The sequence below is a fragment of the Meles meles genome, chromosome X, assembly GCF_922984935.1.
Source record: "Meles meles chromosome X, mMelMel3.1 paternal haplotype, whole genome shotgun sequence".
NCBI lineage: Eukaryota > Metazoa > Chordata > Mammalia > Carnivora > Mustelidae > Meles > Meles meles.
In genome coordinates, this window is record NC_060087.1 from 84,047,999 (window position 1) to 84,068,836 (window position 20,838).

At 36.6% G+C, this 20,838-nt stretch overlaps 1 protein-coding gene across 3 annotated transcripts in view; it reads right to left on the reverse strand.

Annotated features, from left to right (window-relative positions):
* The window catches only part of ZMAT1 (zinc finger matrin-type 1), a 38,099-nt gene extending 17,528 nt beyond the window's left edge, over nucleotides 1-20,571 (reverse strand). For 2 of the 3 annotated variants that reach the window (XM_045996111.1, XM_045996110.1), the window contains exons 1-2: nucleotides 20,286-20,571; nucleotides 4,015-4,121 (exon numbers count right to left, since the gene is read on the reverse strand). In XM_045996111.1, the coding sequence (XP_045852067.1) occupies nucleotides 4,015-4,121; nucleotides 20,286-20,565 (387 nt within the window). In that variant the 5' untranslated portion in view covers nucleotides 20,566-20,571. Of the gene's footprint in view, nucleotides 1-4,014; nucleotides 4,122-20,032; nucleotides 20,117-20,285 lie in introns of those variants that run through there. The other variant, XM_045996112.1, reaches the window with a different exon arrangement.
* Between the last annotated feature and the right edge of the window lie 267 nt (nucleotides 20,572-20,838).

Sequence of the window (20,838 nt, forward strand, 5' to 3'; positions counted from 1 at the left end):
GAATATTTCTTAGCCATCAAAAAGAATGAAATCTGGGATGCCTGGGTGGCTCAGTTGGTTAAAGGTCTGCTTTCAACTCAGGTCATGATCCCAGGGTCCTGGAATCCAGTCCTGAATAAAGCTTCTTGCTCATCAGGGAGTCTGCTTCTCCTTCTGCCTGCTCTGCCTGTCATTCCCCCTGCTTGTGCTTGTCCTCTCCCTCCTTCCCTCTTTCTCTCTTTTTCTCTCTCCGACAAATAAACAAAATCTTAAAAAAAAAGAGTGAAATCTTGCCAGTTGCAATGACAAGTATGGAGCAGGAGAGGGAGAGTATAATGCTAAGGAAGATAAGTCAGAGAAAGACAAATATCATATGATTTTACTTATATGTGGAATTTAAGAAACGAAAGAAACTAACAAAAGGGAAAAAAGAGAGATAGAAGCAAACCAAGAAACAGATTCTTTTTTTTTTAAATTTCTTTTCAGTGTAACAGAATTCATTGTTTATGCACCACACCCAGTGCTCCATGCAATATGTACCCTCCATAATACCCACCACCTGAAACAGTTTTAAGTATAGAGAAAAAACTGATGCTTACCAGAGGGGAGGTTAGTGGGGAAATGGTTAAATAGGTGATGGAGATTAAGGAATGCACTTGTGATGAGTACCAGGTGTTGTATGGAAGTATTGAATCACTATTTTGTACACCTGAAACTAATATTATGCTCTATGTTAACTAACTGGAATTTAAATAACTTAAGAAACATTCAAAAGTTCAACAGTACTGTTCTATTTTACATATGTAATAAATACTATACACTGAGATAGTCTGCTAGTATTAACCAAGCTGTATATGAAAGAGGAAAAAAATCATCTTTTCAAGTAGAGTATGTGTATGGAAATGCTTTCAAATACATGGAAGGTTATGTATAATTTTGATTTGATGATTTAATAATCATAAGCACCAAACTAACAGATGGCACTGAAATTTAAATTTAAAAATATGCTACATTATCAATAATAGCCAAATTGTGGAATGAGCCCAAATGTCCATAAACTGATAAATGGATAAAAATGTAGTGTGTGTGTGTATACACACACACACACACACACACACACACACACACACACATATACACACAATGGAATGTTACTCAGCCATAGGAAAGAATTAAATCTTGCCATCTGCAATGACATGGCTATAGCTAGAGAGTATAATGCTAATGAAATAAGTCAATCAGAGAAAAACAAATACCACATAATTTTACTCGCATGTGGAATTTAAGAAACAAAACAAATGAGCAAAGTGGGAAAAAAGAGAGAGAGAGATGAACCAAGAAATAAACTCAACTACAGAAAACGAAGTGATGGTTACCAGAGGAGAGGTATGTGGGTGGGTTAAATTGGTAATGGGGACTGAGGAATGCACTTGTGATGAGCACCAGCTGTTGTACGTATGTGTTGTTTCTTTTTTTTTAAGATTTTATTTATTTGACAGACAGAGATCACAAGTAGGCAGAGAGGCAGGCAGAGAGAGGAAGGAAAGCAGGCTCCCTGCTGAGCAGAGAGCCCGATGTGGGGCTCGATCCCAGGACCCTGGGATCATGACCTGAGCGGAAGGCAGTGGCTTAACCCACTGAGCCACCCAGGTGCCCCCGTATGTGTTGTTCACCTAAAAGTAGTATTGCACTGTATGTTAACTAACTGGGATTATATAAAAATTTGAAAAAAAGAAAAAAATGATAGCCTATAAAATCTATAATAAAATCCTTAACAAATGGAATTTTAAGAAACATGTACAGCTCATTTTCTATTCTTATTAAAACAATATTGCTTTTCAAAAGTGTACTTTGGAATCTAAACAACTCAGTTTAAAAGAACTTATTTCATAATATAATAAACTTGGCTCTTAGGAAGTCTAGCTTTGCTCTCTCCAAATTTTCCCAGAGCAGAATAGCTTTTCAAAGGTTCAGAATTCTATAAAATATTTTTAAAAACCCAGCCTTTATGAAAATGTATAACCTTTCAAAGGTTTCCAAAGAATTGGCAATACTTTAAATATCAACATCATTTTATAAAGTGCCAACTTTTTAACTATAGGCTAGTAGCAAATATTTTGTAATTATACAATGTGTAAACTTATTTATATTTGCTTTTTAATATCATAAATTTTATTTTGCAATGTATTTTTATTGCCTGCATTATTTGCAGAATTCTCTGAAGATAAGAACATTGTATTATTTACAATTTAATCCTTATAACCATCCAAGTTCTGAAGTATTGGTAGTTCTTAATAAATATTTATTAATAAAAATGCTATAACATTACATAATGCTTTATTGCCATTAAAACATTACAGAAAAATAAAAAGATGTAGCAATAGGACAGGTGTCCAGAACATGCTCTTACATGAATAAAGAATAAAAAGCAACATATAAAAATTATATTTTGTTAAAGTGTGTGTCTGTGCCCATGTGCGTGCAGAAAGCATAGTGGAATCATATCAGCAAAAGAGAAGTTAAATGAGAGTTATCTACAAGTGACAGAATTATAACTGAATGTGATTTTCTCATATTTTTGTGTATTTTCTACACTATTACTTCATAAGCTCACAAAAAGCTATTTTCTCAAATTTAAATTCAAATGGTTTGAATCACAGTTATCACAGAGCCCCTTGATTCTGTGTATCTCTTTACTAACTCCAAATCTTTGAACTATGAGGTCTGAGGATGTACTCAGCACTGTCACATATTTGATTTCACTTAATTCTCATGAGCCTAGTAAGTGAGATTTTACCACCCCGATTTTGAAGGTTCAAGAAACATGCTCAGAGAAGCAAAGTGACTTGCCCAGGGTTACACAACAATGATGGGGTTAAAGCCTGAATGTAGGTCCTCTCAATCCATAGCCAACAAAATTTCCCTATCTGTAATTATAGTAATTGAATCCCAGTCAACATGAGAACTGAAATATAGCTGCCAATAACGTTTGCAATGGACAAGATGAAGTGCTTTTTAAAAAGTAAAGCTGACTTTGTATTTTTTAAAGTAAATTTATCTAGTACTTTTGGTAACCCAGACAGTAGATATGAAAGAAATCCAATAGCTCATCCTATGATATAGAAATGGGGTGGGGGAGGGCAACACCAAATGAAAGAAAAGAACACTGGACTTGAAATCAGAAGAAATCATTTTTAAGCTTGGTCATTCCAATGATGCTATGAAGAATCATGACCCCTCTGAGTCTCAGTTTTTAAATCAATAAACCAAAGGAGTAAGAACCTTAAATATTCCCTCTCCTAGCTTTAGAATTCTATGGTTCTGCTTAAAAAGATGTTGGCTAAGTGAAGTGCAAGACTGGTTCATTTTGTTTTTATAGCCCTGATTTACTATAAAGGAAGACTCAAGTTCTATAATATCCCTTCTACTCAAGCTTTATAATGCCTCTCTTTTATTTACTACAAGGACATGAAGGATATAGTGGCTTGATGACTACAAAGGGAGGCAGAATGGTGCGAAGAAAAGGAAAGAATCTTTGGAATAAAAAAGACCTATTTTATGATAGTTGTCTTTCTCCGATTGACTTATTTCACTAAGCATGGTGGTGGGTGATGGGGAGGGCACGTTTTGCATGGAGCACTGGGTGTTGTGCAAAAAGAATGAATACTGTTACGCTGAAAAAAAAAATAAATAAAAAGGGAAAAAAAAAAGAAAAAAGAAAAAAAAAAAAAAGACCTATTTTAAACCCAAATCCCCCAAACTTAAGCTAATAAGTTACTGACCCTCTCTGAGCCAGTCTCCTCATCCATCAAAAGGAAATAATATCACCTACTTTGCAGGATTTTCATAAGAATCAAAAATAATAAAATAGGAAGTTTATTGGCTACATTTAGAAACCTCCTTTAAATGAGTCTAAACAAATATAAATGAGGATAAACAAATATATAAATAAATACATGTATACATTAAACCATAAAAAATAAAATAAAATAAAATAGAGTCCTTTAGACTCTAGTCCCATTATTTTTAACCTACCTCATAATGTGAAATCCTTTGTGATTCAAACTGTAGCACTACTCCACATATATTACAAAAGTTATCTGTATAAAGTTCAGTCTTTTCCTGTTCATTCCAAATCATATCTATGAATAAAATAAAAGAAGGTGAGACTGTATATCACATTAATGAATATTTGGAAGTATCATTTTCATTCAACTATCTTATTTCTTATGTCACCTCAAATCTGAGTGCCTATGAGACTACAGTAATAGCTTTTTGCTTACTGAGGATACAATTCAATATGGGTATATTAAGTAAATTTCTAATCTCTGATACAAGAAGAGTTAGTTGGTATGATAAGTCTAGGCAATATCATTCCAAAGGAAAAGTTATGGGGTTATTAGTAACTTCATGAGCTTCACGGGGTGATCTAGAGTACCAATAATGAAAGGCAGGATTAAAAAACCCAGCCTTGGAATTTTGTTTTACAAGAGATAATCCTAATAAAGCATTAAGACTGTCACTATGGCTATGTGACAGCTATGGCTCCAATGTTATCTTCTTTGTGGTTGGAACCACAAAGAAACTTTGGTCACAGTGGGCAGACATCCTCCATTGTTGTAAAAAGACTGCATACCCATCTGGCAAAACATGTCTCACATAAGCCCCTCAAAGTAAGGTTCATGTAATAACATCTAGAAATTATGCTATAGTGTTTCTCACTGTAGTAATAACACATACTGAAGCTTTCTGCATTTACACTTGAGGTCTACAGTTCTAAGTTTCTTAATAGCTGCAATGTATTCTGACAAAATTTATTATTTATCTATAAGGTATAAATCACAAAACATAAAAATTTTGCTCACCATTTGGCTATTTAAATGAATAAGTTGATACCACATATTCATAGAGAAATGCCAATGATACATTAAATTGATAAACCAAGCATACTGGTAAGATTTTGAATTTCTCTTTAAAATCTTTAACCAGTAAATATTATAGTTTGTTGGCAAACTACAAATATAACTATATTTATAGAATTATAACAATAAATATAACTTATATTATAAATATAACGTAACTATAAATATAACTTATTACCAAAGGAAAGTTTCCATTGTAGAAGAAAAAATATAACACATCTAGTTCCCAACACTAACAAAAATTAATTATACACCACGTAGAAAAAATATGCAAAGATATAAATTAAATTTAAAAGTGGTTAACTCTGGGAAATGGGGCTAGATAAGGAACAAAGGGAGAAACATAAACATTTTATTCTTTATGTTATCTTGTTTTAGTTTTTGCAAAACACATGTAAAACTTTCTATTTAAAAACTTTTAAATATATTAATTTTATTTTTAAGATTTATTTATTTTAGAGGGAGTGAGTGTATGAGCAGGGGGAGGGGCACAAGGAGGGGGGAGAGAAAGAATCCTCAAGCAGACTCCCCACTTAGTGCAGAGCCCAATGTAGGGGCTCAATCCCAGGACCCTGAGATCATGACCTGTGCCAAAATCAACAGCCAGCTACTTAACTGACTGAGCCACCCGGGCACACATAAAGATTTTTATTTTAAAAGTTATGTCAGATATCTTCAACTAAGCTTAATTTTCAGTATCATTAGATGCACTAAAAAGGCTTTCTTAAAAAATTGCTTGTCCAAGATAAGAATAACTATAATTAACATCATTAATTATCAGGGCAATGCAAATTAAAACGACAATGAGGTATCGCTTTACACCTGTGAGAATGGCTAAAATAAAAAAACACACACACAAAAATTAACAAGAGTTGGTAAAGATGTGGAGAAAAAGGAACCCTCATACACTGTTGGGAATGCAACATTGGTGCCGCCACTGTGGAAACCAGTGTGGAGCTTCCTCAAAAATTAAAAATAATATGGAGGACATTGGGAGATGGAGTGGAGAAGTGATTTGGGCGAAATTGGAGGGGGTGACAAACCATGAGAGACTGTGGACTCTGGGAAACAAACTGAGGGTTTTGTAGGGGAGGGGTTGGGGGGGTTGGGTGAGCCTTGTGGTGGGTATTATGGAGGGCACGTATTGCATGGAGCACTGGGTGTGAAGCATAAACAATGAATGCTGGAACACTGAAAAGAAATAAAATTAAATAAAATGGAAAAAATCTTTTAAAAATTAAAAACAGAATTATCATATGACCTAGTAATTCCACTACTGGGTATTTACCCTCAAAAAACAAAAACACTAATTTGAAAAGATATACACACCTCTATGTTTATTGCAGCCTTATTTACAATAGCCAAGATGTAGAAACAATCCCAGTATCTATCCATAGATGAGCGGATAAAGAAGATGCAATGTACATATACAAATGGAATATTACTCAGACAAACGAAATCTTGACATTTGCTACAACATGGATGGATCTAGAGAGCAGAATGCTAACTTAAATCAGTCAGAAAGATGACAAATACCATTTCACTCATACATGGAATTTAAGAAACAAATGAACAAAGTAAAAAAGAGGCAAACCCAAAAAGCAGATTCTTAAATACAGATCAAAACCTGGTGGTTTCCAGAGAGGAGATGGGTGAAGTGGTGAAATAGATAAAAGCATTAAGAGTACACTTATCCTGATGAACACTGAAAAACATACAGAATTGAACTAATATAATGCTGTATGTTAATTATAGTTTAATAAAAAGAAAGAATAACTTTAATTAGGAACATGTCAGAAATGCCTTGACAAACATTTAAAAATGTATCCCTATAATATATCAATAGAATCCCCTCTGAATTACTTTTTTTTAAAGATTTTATTTATTTGATAGACAGAGATCACAAGTAGGCAGAAAGGCAGGCAGAGGGAGAGGGGGAAGCAGGTTCCCTGCTGAGAAGAGAGCTGGACATGGGGCTCGATCCCAGGATCCTGGGACCATGAACGAGCCAAAGGCAGAAGCTTAACCCACTGAGCCACACAGGTGCCCATGAATTACTTTTTAAGATTGTTTTAGAATATATGATTTATCTTTGACTCTAAAATCAGCAAGGTAAAGAGGTTACAATATATTTCAGGACTTCCCTTGTTTCAGAATTAACTATTATATGCAATGGAGCATACTGGTAAGATTTTGAATTTCCCTTTAAAACCTTTAATTAGTAAATATTATAATTTGTTGGCATTATAGCTTATTATCAAGGGACAGTTTCCTTTAAGAAGATAAAAGGAAACTACCAATTTAGAGGTTCAATAATTCTTAAAATAAAACATTCATTTCTCTTAGATCAATATTTAAAATTCCAGATTTCCCCAGGTTAAATACTCAATGTTTGAAACTCAGTGTTTCCCAACTCAAGTTGGGAAATATCAAGGCCAAATATCTTAACCCAGCCTTTCACCACTGGTACCCAACAACATTTCCACGCAGCCCATGAAGTTACTGGTACCCCTATAACTTTTTCTTTAGAATGGTATGGCCTAGACTTATTGCCTTTGACTCATTTCCTCAATCAAGTACTTGGTATGTTTTTCTTTATTAAATGGCACAATCTTTCAGGCTCAAATCTCAGCCATTCTTGTCCCCAGCAAATCACTATTTCATGTCCATTCTAGCTTATAATGTCATTTCATATTCATCTCTTCCTTTTCACTTCCCATAATGCTACTCTAGTTCAGGCTATCAGTGCCTTTAGACATCATTTAGTTCTATGATCATCTACATTGATGACCTGAAGTTAGTCTCAAAGTACTATGGTAGACATTTTGGAAAGAGATTAAAAAAGAATGAGCATCTATTGAAAGACTTCTACGTGTCAAACAAAACAACAGCCTATCCCTTTAGTCCTTAAAGCAAATCTGCAAGATAAGTAGCATTTCACATATTCTGAAGATTAGAAAATAGGGATTCAGTACAATCAAAATTACTTGTCACGTTGTGTTATTTGGTGAAGCTAAAACCTAAACGTTGTTTTACTTCTACTTTCCCCATTTTTACATAACTATCCCACATGTTAGAAATGACGAATTCCTAATCTCAAGGAATTTACAATTTAGTAAATTTAGTAAGTGTATAGTTAGCATATAGAAAAAACTATGATCCCAAGATCAAATGTCATATGTGATAAAAGACACAAGGTACAGTGTGTTCCTGCTGAGGAGTTTGAGAAAAGCTTTCTAGAGAACGGGTTTTGAACTAAGATTTAAAAGATGTGTAAAATTCAGATAAAAAAAAGTGGAATAAACAGATTTGGGGAGAGGCAAGTATATGAAGGACAATAACTGGAAGGTTGGAATGAGGCCAAATCATAGTTGTCTTCACTAGGGCATTTGGATTGAATTCTGCATTCAAAAAGGGAAAAGAAGTAGCTCAAAATGTGGATAGGAGTTAGGAATCAGTTGCAGGCAAGAGGTCATTGAGGCTTGAACCAGAGGAGGGGCAGCAGGCACAGAAAGGAAGAAGTGGACATAAGAGATGTAATTATAAAAACCAAGGGGCATTAAATCCTGAGCTTAGAACTTGCTATGAATATGATAAGCTTTTAGATCTATCACATTTAAGCTTACAAAATGTTGCTCCTGATTTGACCTTAAATCAAATAAATTCACCTACAATTACTTGTCAATGGATGTTCTTTGTGACTGTAATATAAAGAATGTGCTGATGTTCTGACTTCAGTGAATCAAAACTAAAGTATACAAAAATCTGTAATTTAACAAGAAGATACTGGAGTGATGATGCAGGTTAAAATGTACTTAGGAGGACTGACCCTAATTTTCTTTAAATAGCAGGCTTTCCTAATCAATTCAAATATGATTAAATCTACGTTCAAATTTTCAGGTACAAATCTTCATGTAAAAATTATTCTCAATCAGGGTATCACATCAAATTCACATGCAGTTTTTCCAAAATCATACATGCTGAACTAAAAATCTCTGTGGGTGGTTCAATCCAACCACAAGTGATTCTGATAATCAACCATGTTGGGAATCACTGCCCTACAGGACAGGCTCAGATTCTTACAAATAACGGCTGTCCAATATCTATTTGGTGACTAAGCTGATTGATATACAGATTTTGTCATCTACGATACTTATCAAGCTAACTGTGCTTTAGTTTAACCTGAAATGATTTTTTGAAAAAAAGAAAGAACAAGAAGGAAAGAAAAAAAGTATTCCTTGGCACGACCTCAAATCTATATAAATCTCTGGAGTTGAAGCCCAAGAATCTGTGTTGTTAAATACGGTCCCCCAAGTAATCTCTTAAACAGCCTACCTAGTGATACCGGTTCAACTTTTCAAAAAGGTAGTTCCAACCCTGGCTGCACATTGAAGTCTCCAGGTTTTTTTAAAAACATACCAATACCCAGACTCCATCCAGACGAATTAACCAGAATCTCTGAGAGTGGTTCCCCATCATAGTTTCTTGGCCTTCCCCCCTCCCCCCCCCCCCCCCCCCCCCCCCCGTTTCTTAAAGCTTTCCAGGTGATTCTGTTGCTGAATCTGTTGAATTGAAAAATCTGTTTTCCTGGAAGCTGGGGGAGGGGAGGGGAGGTCTCAAACTTTAGTGTTCATCAGAATCACCTGGAAACTTGTTAAAAGATTAATTAATTATTGGGTCCCATTCCCGGAACTACTTATTCAGTAGTTCTGGGGTGGGGGACCAAGAACATAGTTTTTTTTTTTTTTTTAACAAGTTCCCTGGTGATGCTCATGCATCACTGCTGAGCCTCATACTGTCTCAGAGCTTCCTCTGGTCCTAGTTCTATTCCTTAAAGTCACTTTAAGTATAATCCCTCTCCTAAAATTGCAATCCTCAAATATTTTAAGAGAATCATTACATCTTTATTCCCGCCCACCCTAGCTTTTTGTGAATTGATCCCAGTTCTGTCATGCAGTATGATTTCTAGTCCTCTTAACTAGTTTACCTAAATCCCAGCAATTCATAAAGTGTAACTTAAGCACTATCACCCTAATGGGGTCAAAATAACTACACACTAGTAAAATGAGATCATCACCTCATTTTTTATTGTAATGAGAATGCATAATAAAAAATTTACTACCTTAACCATTTTTAAGCATACAGTTCCTTAGTGTTAAGTGTATTCACCTTTGTTTTGAATATTTCTCTTCTATTAATATAGCCTAAGATAGCTTTGCCATTTTTTTGGTGGAAATATCATATTATTGACTCATGGTAGGCTAACTTTTGACTAAAATACAACCTTCTCTTTCATCTTGAGCTAGTTAAAGTCTGCAGGACATAGTTATATGGAAAGAAATTTTTATGGCTCCCTAGAACACCCAATATACACTTATATTTGTCTCATTTAAGTTCTCCTTTGTTAGATTTTACCAATAATTCTGGCCTTTCAAGATCTTTTTAGATCCTGAATTTGTAGACAGGAAGCTTGTAGAAGCTGGCTTTTTGCTGAGAACAATCATACATGATGAGGTACTGTTTTTTCAGAGGGCACCCCACACTGCCAAATTTTCTTCAAACTGCATTTCCCCTAAATTTGACATGAATGTAATGATTGCTACTTTCTAAGATTATACCTTAAGATTGGGAATGTCAAGCAATTTCTCCAAAGTTACATAGTTAGTAAGTGCCTAATTCTGCCAAAGATTTCCCTGAAAGCTAGTTCTTTTTTTAAATAAAGATTTTTACTTATTTGACAGAGAGAGAGATCACAAGTAGGCAGAGGGACAGGCAGAGAGAGAGGGGGAAGCAGACTTCCCGTCGAGCAGAAACCCTGACGTGTGGCTAGATCCCAGGACCCTGAGATCATGACCTGAGCTGAAGGCAGAGGCTTATTAATCCACTGAGTCACCCAGGTGCCTCCCTGAGAGCTAGTTCTTAATGAATCTTGGAACACTGAAAAAAAATTAAATTTTTTAAAAAAGCCAAAGTCTTGAATGAGAAACTTCCTCTCTAGGTTTGGCATATATAAGAAATACATGTCCAATTCACAAGAGATGCTAAAAAATGTTACTTTAGACCCCACTATACCCCCATCCCCACCATTTGAGACATGATTTTTGGACTCCCAGAAATGAATGAACTTTATAGCCAATTCTGAAAGTGGGAGAGGAAATTGGTGATATTCCCAGCCTGTCTCAGGGGGAAGACCTAGAGGACAGGCCAAATTCAGGGAATAGATGTTAAATGAGGGTCATGTGAATAAATGATGTTGGCTGTGAGGAAGATGGCTGGAACAGAAACTAATGTTTATTGTGGACACAAACTAAAATAAGTGTTCTCACAAAGTAAGTGTTCTCACCGGGGCTTTGGAACTGGTTCTGGTAGGAATGAATAGCTGAAGAAACTTGACAATTGTTTCTTCCTCTTTTTCCTTTTCTTCTTCACACTCTCTTTACATCTTTTCTCTTTATATACTGGTCAAAATTTGAAACAAATGTAGTTTTTATTGGTTGGTTGTTAAATATGTCTTATAGAGATTCTTAATTCCCAAAGCAGTAAGGGTTGTAAAAAGCACTAGAATGAGAGACTTGCATTAGCCTTTACCCTATTAACTAGCTATATGACTAAGAACATAACACAATCTTCCAGATACCCATGTGTAAAGTTTCTTTGTACTTGACCATATATGGGTTGATAGTTATCAATAAGAAAATGTTGTATTTTAGATAGAAATACATAGAAGAAGCAAAATTTTGGTGGGGCACTTATAGAAGGAACCAAATATCTTAGCTCCTTCCAAATAATAAGTCTATCAGGAAACGCAAAAGATGATTTGAAGTTTTAAGCAGCTATGGTTGTACAGACTTTAGGGCCTAAAAATTCAAAAGGTCCCCATATTTCTTCCCCTATTCCTCTATTATCTGCATTTTTCTTATCTATGCCCTAACTCTAAAATTGGTTCTCTCCAAGGCATGTCTTTGCAAAAACATACACAGCACTTCTATTACTAAATATAATGTTTTGGTTATTATAGTTAGTGTCAATAAATTTTTTTTAGCAAATTAGGTTATTATTTTTGTTATAACTTAGGTATAAATGGATCAGTTTTCTTTTCTGACAATGAGTACACTGAATTTATGGCAGAGGGTCCTGTATCTTCCAATCTAATTTAGTTAGAAGTTAGGAGAGCTAGGGTTGAAAATGTAAGTAGATTAGAATATCAAATGACAAAACAATAAATGCTGTGAAGTGTGACTTCATTCTTCATCTGCAGCGAGTAAAGTTCTTTGAACATGGGAAGATAAATATCTCCCAATGTTGTTTTAATATTCCTAGCATAGTACTTCTCAACTCTTCTTCATTCTCTGACATATATGAATTTTATATGCCCTCATAAATTTGGAAAAGAAAAAAAATAAATTGGGAAAAGAGATATGGATAGGGGAGAAAGATTTTATACTCAGAATCAAAGCCCATCTTAGTGTAGCTTGATCGCAAGATCTTAGTGATATAATGGTGTGCTCTCAAATGAAGACTGGGATATACCGTCTTTGAAACAGGAGTTTCTCATGCTGATAGCACTTCTTTGCATTTTACCATTAAAAAAAAAGCAATAGGAAATAGGAAAGCACTATCAAAAACTAGGTTCAAAATGGAAAGAGACCTAAGGCTGATAATGGAGTTACAGCTTAAAGGATATGGAACAGATGAAATAAAACCAAGGTTTAATGTATACTCCTGTTTAAATTCAGAATATTAAGAGAGTAAAACAGCTTTGCAATGCTGCCCTCTGTGGTCACAATAAACAGTACAGTTCCTCAGGTTGTCAACTATTAACATACTAAGAATATCTTTTAAATATTTTATTTTCCAGAAATTAGATACATCAGAAAATTCTTTAGGTTGGAGAAAAATGGTCATATAGCAAAACTATGACCTACCTGTACAGAGTTCCAGTTTGGGACAATGAAAAATTTCTGGAGATGGATAGTGGTGAAGGTTGCCTAACAACATGGATGTATGTAATACCAATGAGTTGCACACTTAAAAATGCTTAAAATGGCAGTTTTACATTATGTATATCTGGCCACAATAAGAAATGTAATAAAATACTGAAAAAAGTTAAAATAAAAGACAAAAGCCCCTTCTTGTCCCTCAACCACAGCATGAAGGGCAGGCAGTTCCCCTGCAGTCAACCTATCACTCAGAGGAAAATGCATGAGCAAGTAATAAACCTTTGTTTTTCTGTTATCACCTAAGTGATCCTCTCTTGAATAACAATTATAAGGGTTAATTAATTAATTAATTTTCATAAGGGTTATTTTAAATGAAAGAGTGGTTTTGTGACAAACCATAAATGTGATCTGATAAGAAAGTTCAAGTATTTGGTGCTCCTACAATTTGATTATATTTTTGTATGGTGTTAGCCTTTGGTGAGAGAAATAATCAACTAATTTTCTATTAATGAAAGTGTTTAGTCTTTTTTAAAATTTTACTTACTTTTCAGAGAGAGAGCACAAGCAGGGGGAGCGGCAGGCAGAGGAAGAAGCAGGCTCTCCACTGAGCAAGAAACCCAACGTAGGACTCAATCGGAGGATCCTGGGATCATGACCTGAGCCAAAGGCAGACACTTAACTGACTGAGCCACCCAGGTGTCCCAAGTGTTTAGTTTCTTTCTTTCTTTCCTACAGGAATGTTTACATGGTTTGAGAAAGCAAAATTTTCATAATAATTTGGAATGGGCAAAAAAGCTATGACCTACAGCAGTGGGTAGTAGGAAGAAAAATAAGCTTTTGAGTTGGTCAAACAGATTCAAATCCTATCTCTACTTCTAACTGTATATCCTTGAGCAAATTGTTTAACCACTCTGAGCCAGTTTTTTTTTTTATCTAAAAAGTACAGAAACACAATGTCTCTCCCAGGACATGGTGACTATTAAATGAAACAAAATTTTAAAAAATGTTTAACACACATAATCACTTGATAAAGTATGCTTGTTTACTAATTCAGTAGCTCAAAGTTTTACTTAACATTGTATATAATAACTTAATTTCAGGGGTGCCTGGGTAGCTCAGTCCTTAAGTGTCTGCCCTTGGCTCAGGTCCTGATCTCAGGGTTTGGGATCTAGCCCCACACTAAGCTCCCTGCTTGGCCGGAAGCCTGCTTTCACTCTCCCACTCCTCCTGCTTGTGTTCCTGCTCTCGCTGTCTCTCTCTCTGTGAAATAAAGAAAGAACATCTTTATAATAACTTTATTTCAGATCAGAGTAATTTTAGAGATCATCTAGTCCAACGTTTCTGGATCTTAGCACTATTGTCACTTAGGATCACACAATTCATTGTTGTGAGGAGCTATGCTATGCATGGTAAGACATTTAACAGCATCCATCCCCAGCCTCTATCAAGTAGAAGTTGGTAGCACTCCCCAGCTGTGACAAACAAAAGTATCTCCAGACACTGACACATGTCCCTTGTGCAGCAAAATTGGTTCTAGTTTATAACTGATTTAGTCTACTGTTCTCATTTCAAAGTAAGGAAGCTAAAGCCCAAAGAGGTCATAGGAAACAAAGGGCTGGGGAAGTTAAATTATATGATTCCAGATTCAGGTGGATTTGGACTATGAAAAAGTTCCAGAAGTCTGAGGAGAGGCATTAGTAACAGCTGAGGGATGTTTTTAAGTAAGTGAAATACAAATGTGAGTACCAATAATTAACATCCTGTGGATTAGAATCCCTTACGTTGATAAAAAATATTCAATTCAGCTTGTTTTGAGTATCTGCCTTTGATGAAACAAAAAGCAAAGAGGATTCACTTCCCAGAAACTCATTTTTAGAGAACTTTGTTGGATTGTATCTACTCCGAATAGTTGCATTATTATGCTAAAGTAAAATACCCTTAACTTCTGTATCCGAAAATGCAATTAAGTGTGAAATCCAAATTATCCTATTTGAAACTTTCCTATAATACTATTAGACAACACCAGATATTTAGGATGTAATAGATTTTTGTGATAAAAGAAAAATATTTATGGCCGTGAGTCAGAAAAAAATAATGAATCTATGCCTACAATTTGGTCCACTCTCACTAATGAAATTAAAAACCATACAGGATCTGGGGTGCATGTGTGGCTCAGTCAGTTAAGTGTCTGACTCTTGATTTTGACTCAGATCCTGATCTGACAGTCCTGAGAATGAACCCTGTGTTGGGCTCTGGGCGGGAAGCCTCCTTATGATTCTCTCTCCTTTTTACACCAACACCCTCCCCCCACCTCGGCAGCGTGCCAGGCACCATGCCTGCAGGCTCTCTCTCTCTCTCTCTCTCTCTCTCAAAAACAAACAAAACAAAACAAAACAAAATCCAAAAAAACAAAAATCCATACAGGATCTTTGAAGAAAGGAAGATTGTAACATCCTTCAGTTTTAAGTACAAGAACTTTCTCTGTTCACTCCAATGAAATGTTCTTTGGTTATCTTGACAAGTTTAAGCTTATTCAAATTAGATGATTCTATATATAAATGGCTACAATTAAAAAAGGAATCTTACTTGCATTTGTTGCATGACAATTAGATTTAGTTGTACAAAACACTAAATATCTTCCTCAAAACAACCCATCAGATGTTTTTGGCAATAACTATTAACTGCTTTAATGCTTTGTTGAAGTGGGAATTTCACAGTCCAACTGATCTTGCAAAAAAAAAAAATAGCATTGTAAAAAATGTTTTCGCATCCTATTTTAATAAAGTGACAAAATGGAGCAAAGCTCAGAAGAGTTATCTGCAATCATATAAACATAAATTTTACTCTTAGTCTCAGATGTAGTCAGGTATTAATAAACCAGAGAAATCATCATTTTAATTTTCTCAGTTTATAAACTTTCTCAGTTTATAAGATTAGTACTTGAACTATAAGTTTCTCAAGCTAAGCTATTTTACACAGATTGTTACAATAAAAAAATAATGAAGGCTTTCCTATAGCATATTAAGAATTACAAAATACAGCGTAATTAATGAAATAACTGGGAGTACTAGTTACATGTTTAATATTAACTCTGTCTTTATTTAAACTAAGTCCCTGACCTTCATAATTATAAGCACTCTGTGGCTCATTAGCTCTGGAATCCTGCCTGTTTGTGAAGTTATAAAATGAATTCAAGTCCTGGGCGCCTGGGTGGCTCAGTGGGTTAAATCCTCTGCCTTCGGCTCAGGTCATGATCCCAGGGTCCTGGAATGGAGCCCTGCATCGGGCTCTCTGCTCAACAGGGAGCCTGCTTCCTCCTCTCTCTCTGCCTGCCTCTCTGCCTACTTGAGATCTCTGTCTGTCAAATAAATAAATAAAATCTTAAAAAAAAAGAATTCAAGTCCTGTGTATATCCAGTAATTTACTTGATCCTATGACACCTACTTGGTGTCAGAAAGGTACCATGCCATTCATTCCAACAGGTTAGTAAATGTGAATGGATCTACAAGACTAGTTTCAGGTGGAAAAGGATCAAAGTTCATACCCTAACAGATATGTGATGAATACAGGAGGGGACATGCTTAATCAGTATTATTACATATTGACACCTAATTAAAGACAGGGGTTCAGAAACGAACAAGTGGCCATTAACCTCACTCCAGACAGCCCCACCCTGCCAAATGTAAAGAAATAAAAATTAATTCTAACAGTTTGCTAATTATTCCTTTCTAGATACTACATTTATAATATGTTTTAGTGTGCCTGTAGTATGTAAGAAACCATGGGTAGAATACAGATTTATAATAAACAATGGGGCAGTTCTGATAGTTTAAGAGTTTGACAAATGTTATTTAAAATTGTATTTTTCCCAGTTATTTATTTATTTATTTTATAATTTTACTATCGAGCACTACTATCGAGCTCTTTAATATAGCCATGTCTAATTCATCTATATCCTCATCATTTAGCATAGTGCCTGGCACACACACACACACACACACGGGTGTTAAATAAATGATTCCTGAATAAATGAAGGAAAGGCCATTAACTAGGTTTTCTTATGGTGGACTTGAAACTTTACTGAATAATATAGAGACAAAGGTAATTGTTGGATAATTGCTATGCAAACGGATTATTAATTAAATAAAAAGCCAGCATGTCCTCCAATCTAAAATACAATTGACTTAAAAAATTATTTTTCGGGGTGCCTGGGTGGCTCAGTGGTTTAAAGCCTCTGCCTTCAGCTCAGGTCATGGTCTCAGGGTCCTGGGATCCAGCCCCACAACGGGATCTCTGCTTGGCGGGGGGCCTGCTTCCCTTCCTCTCTCTCTCTGCCTGCCTCTCTGCCTACTTGTGATCTTTCTCTCTGTCAAATAAATAAATAAAATCTAAAAAAAAAATTATTTTTCTTGGGGCGCCTGGGTGGCTCAGTGGGTTAAGCCTCTGCCTTCAGCTCAGGTCATGATCTCAGGGTCCTGGGATCGGGCCCCACATCCGGCTCTCTGCTCAGTGGGGAGCCTGCTTCTCTCTCTCTTTTGCCTACCTCTCTGCCTACTTGTGATCTCTGTCTGGTCTGTCTGTCAAATAAGTAAATAAAATCTTTAAAAAATTATTTTTCTTAAAAGGAAGAGGTAAATAAAAGGGATTTGTTTTCGTTTTGATTTATACTATGATTACATCAATACTGGGTGAAAGTTCATTTTTGAGCCATTAAACATTTTTGAAAATGAATTGAATGAAATATGAAGTGTCCTATAAAATCTCATGACTCCTCTTACCATGAATTCTGGGTAGGTATGTGTTTTGTCATATGTCCATTTACTTGGCATTTCTTTTGTTTTTATTACCCAATTTCCCATTTATAACATTGAAAGCTTTTCATCTCCTCTGCTTGGCAATTTCTAATCTCCACTGACATTTGCTCATTATCAACCCCAAGAAAGATGTTGGCTATAGTTGAAAATAGTTTAGCAAACTCCTGATCAAACCACTTTTAATGGTTCTATCTGGAGTGGACCTATAATAACTGGAATCTTGACAATTCTTTGTCACTGTTTAGACCAATTTCCTAACTAGGGCTCAAAAAACAAACAAGCAAAAGATACACCATTAAGCAACATTTTTCTCTCTTCTCCTTTACCTATTATTGTACTACTGGCAACCATTTATAGTCTCAATAAATACCTAAACAAAAATATTTTTGAGACCTAACAATGTCTTGGATAGTATATCACATATTTATCTTTTGTTAAGTAGAAATGTAAGAGAGTTTTGTTTTGGAGTGAAACATTAACAAAGGATATTTACCTAAAATGAAATGGTAAGAGATAATTTTTAGGTAGCAATTATATTTGGTTTTTCACATCCTAGTAAATGGTCTCAACACTAACAACACAGATTTCATTACTCACTGAATGTCAAATGGGAACTATGGCCACAGTTTCTTAGGGCTTATGAATTACTGTCCTACTGCACAGCCATGGAAATGCCGTCGAGAGTATCAATGCAGAACTGCAAAATCATGGTTCATATTTTCAGATTTGAAATCAACCTTGGAGTCTGGCTGGTCTAAAACCTCTATTTCAGAAATGTCAAAACCCAAATTCAGGAAGTTTGTGATCTCTTCAGGGTCACAAAATCTAGTACATGAACAACAGAATCTAAGTTCTCTGCACCAGACGCCTATGCTAGAGCTCTCCTCATTTTGCCAGCTAGTAATAGTATTTACAAGGTATTGCTGCTACTTTATGAATTTCTATCTCTTAAAGCCATCAATACCTACATAAATACAAAGATACTATAACCAAGCCAGTCACAGCGGCAGGCAAAAAGCCATTTGCTCCATGAGATATCCATGAGATACTGGAATACTGGAGATACTGTGGAAAGTCCATGACAGCCAGATTGAATTGTGATCTCAACCACCTCTAAAAATTGTTCTTTCTTTCTTTCTAGTTATACATCGTTTGGTATAAAAACAAAGAAATCCAGATTTCATATTTTAATCCTGAAACAACTGTACAAATCCAGGCTGACTAAAGACACTACAGTCTTTCAACAGTTGCCTTCAATAAGAGAGTTAATAAATAAAAAGACATAACCATTATCACAGTGTATTTCTGACTTCCATATTAAGTAATTGGCATTTATGTAATGTGCCTATGACCAATATTGTAAAGGATTTTTTTTTACTGCTTTGCCATTCCTCCAAAGTGAAAGGTGTGAAAGGTTACGAAATAGCACAGAGGGATGTACCATTTAAAAATGCGAAGAGAAAATCATTTTATGGGGTAATTTTAATGGGGTGTCCTCCAAAGAAAAAGGAACTTAAATTATTCTACTTCATTTTGTTGTCCACATCTTTCACTTTGGAGGCCAGTTAGCAACATAAGGTAACACACAAATACTGGAAGTTAATTACGAAATTGACGATGGCTAAAAGCTTTACTGAGCTCTTCTGTAGTGGAATCGTTCTCAATAATCTAAGAAGCATTTTCAAGCACTGCTTTAAAACACATTTCAATGGCAAAACTTACAGTTTGGTATTAGTAGGCTGTTTACTAGTATATAGTATTTTGTGTGAACTAGAAACCACTTATTACTGAAATCGCCAAGAAATATCTTTTTATGTTAGGAGTAGTATGTGTTGGTACGTACAACAGCACTTATTAAAATCAAAATCATCTCAAAGATGGGCCCCTAAACCTTGCTCTACAAGGTCACACTCTCAAATAGTCAAAGAAAACTCTCCAAAGTGATTTCTGAAACCTGTGCTTCTACCACACTATTCCTTTATTCTTTTCTTAGTACAACGCCCTCCCCCAGACCCTATGATCCTAAAATCTTTAAAGCTCAAGTATACACTCTAACCTTCCCAGATTTCTAACCTCCTATCTCTTTAAATACCCTACTCCAAGTTTCTACACTGCAGGACGAATTTCACCAAAAGGGGTTTCCTCCCTCTTACTTCTTCGGCCTTTAAAAAAAAAATCTCTGCCCCCTTTCTCCATCAGTCCTCCTTCCCTTTTCCTGACCGTCCAGTTCCACAGCACTTCTACCTTGCCTCCTCTCTCTCTTTTTTTTTTTTTAACCAAATCGCACCTCAGCTTCGTAGACCATACTGAGGCACCCTCGCTGGGAGAAAAACTATGTGGTATTTCTCTTCCCTTCAAACTCCTGCCTTGTGAATACCTGCAGCTCCTTTTCCTGGGGATCCCCTCCATCCTTTGTGGGGGCGAAGTAGGGAAGCCCCTCTCTGCTTCGGTCGGTCTTGCACACTCGGGGCTACTACGGCAGGGCGGGGCGGGGCGAGCTTGGCCTTTACTGCGCCACAGCAGGTGGGGGGTGGGGCGGTGGCTAACCGCGCCCAGTCCGATCTCGGACCAGCTGAAGAGAGGCAGCGAAGGAGATGGGGCCGCTCCCACAGCCCAGGACGGGAACTCACCTTCTCTGAGGCAAGGGCGGGTGTCTACTTTAAAACTACTGCCCCCCCTCCCCGCAGCCGCCATAGTGAAGCCGCCAAAGCCGCCGCCGCCGTCGCCACAGCCACCGGCAGGCGGGCTGGCAGGGGTGGAGGTGGCGGAGGAGGCAGGCACAATCACTGCCGCCGCCACCGCCGCCGCCGCGCAGGCGGTGTAGGAGGAGGAGGAGGCGGCAGAGACGGTAGCTTCCTGAGGGGAAGACTCTGCCGCCAGCGGTGTGACTGTGCCCGGCGCCGCCGCCATCGCAGCGACGCGCGGACAATTGCACTTGCGCCTCACTCCCGTTAAGCTCTTTTAGCCCCGCCTTCCGTTTAGCCCCTCCCCCTTCACCCCTCTTTTCCACGCTTCAGCTCGAGCCTCCTTCTCGCTCCTTCTTCCCACCAATAGGAACTCTTTAGACCCGCGGGCTGCCCCTCCCCCTACCCCACCGCTTGGCGTCACCCGTTTCCCTTTGGAGGGGAAGCAATGAAGGCCAAGGGCAAAGGGCAAAAAGAGCGGGATATAAAAGCACGTGTG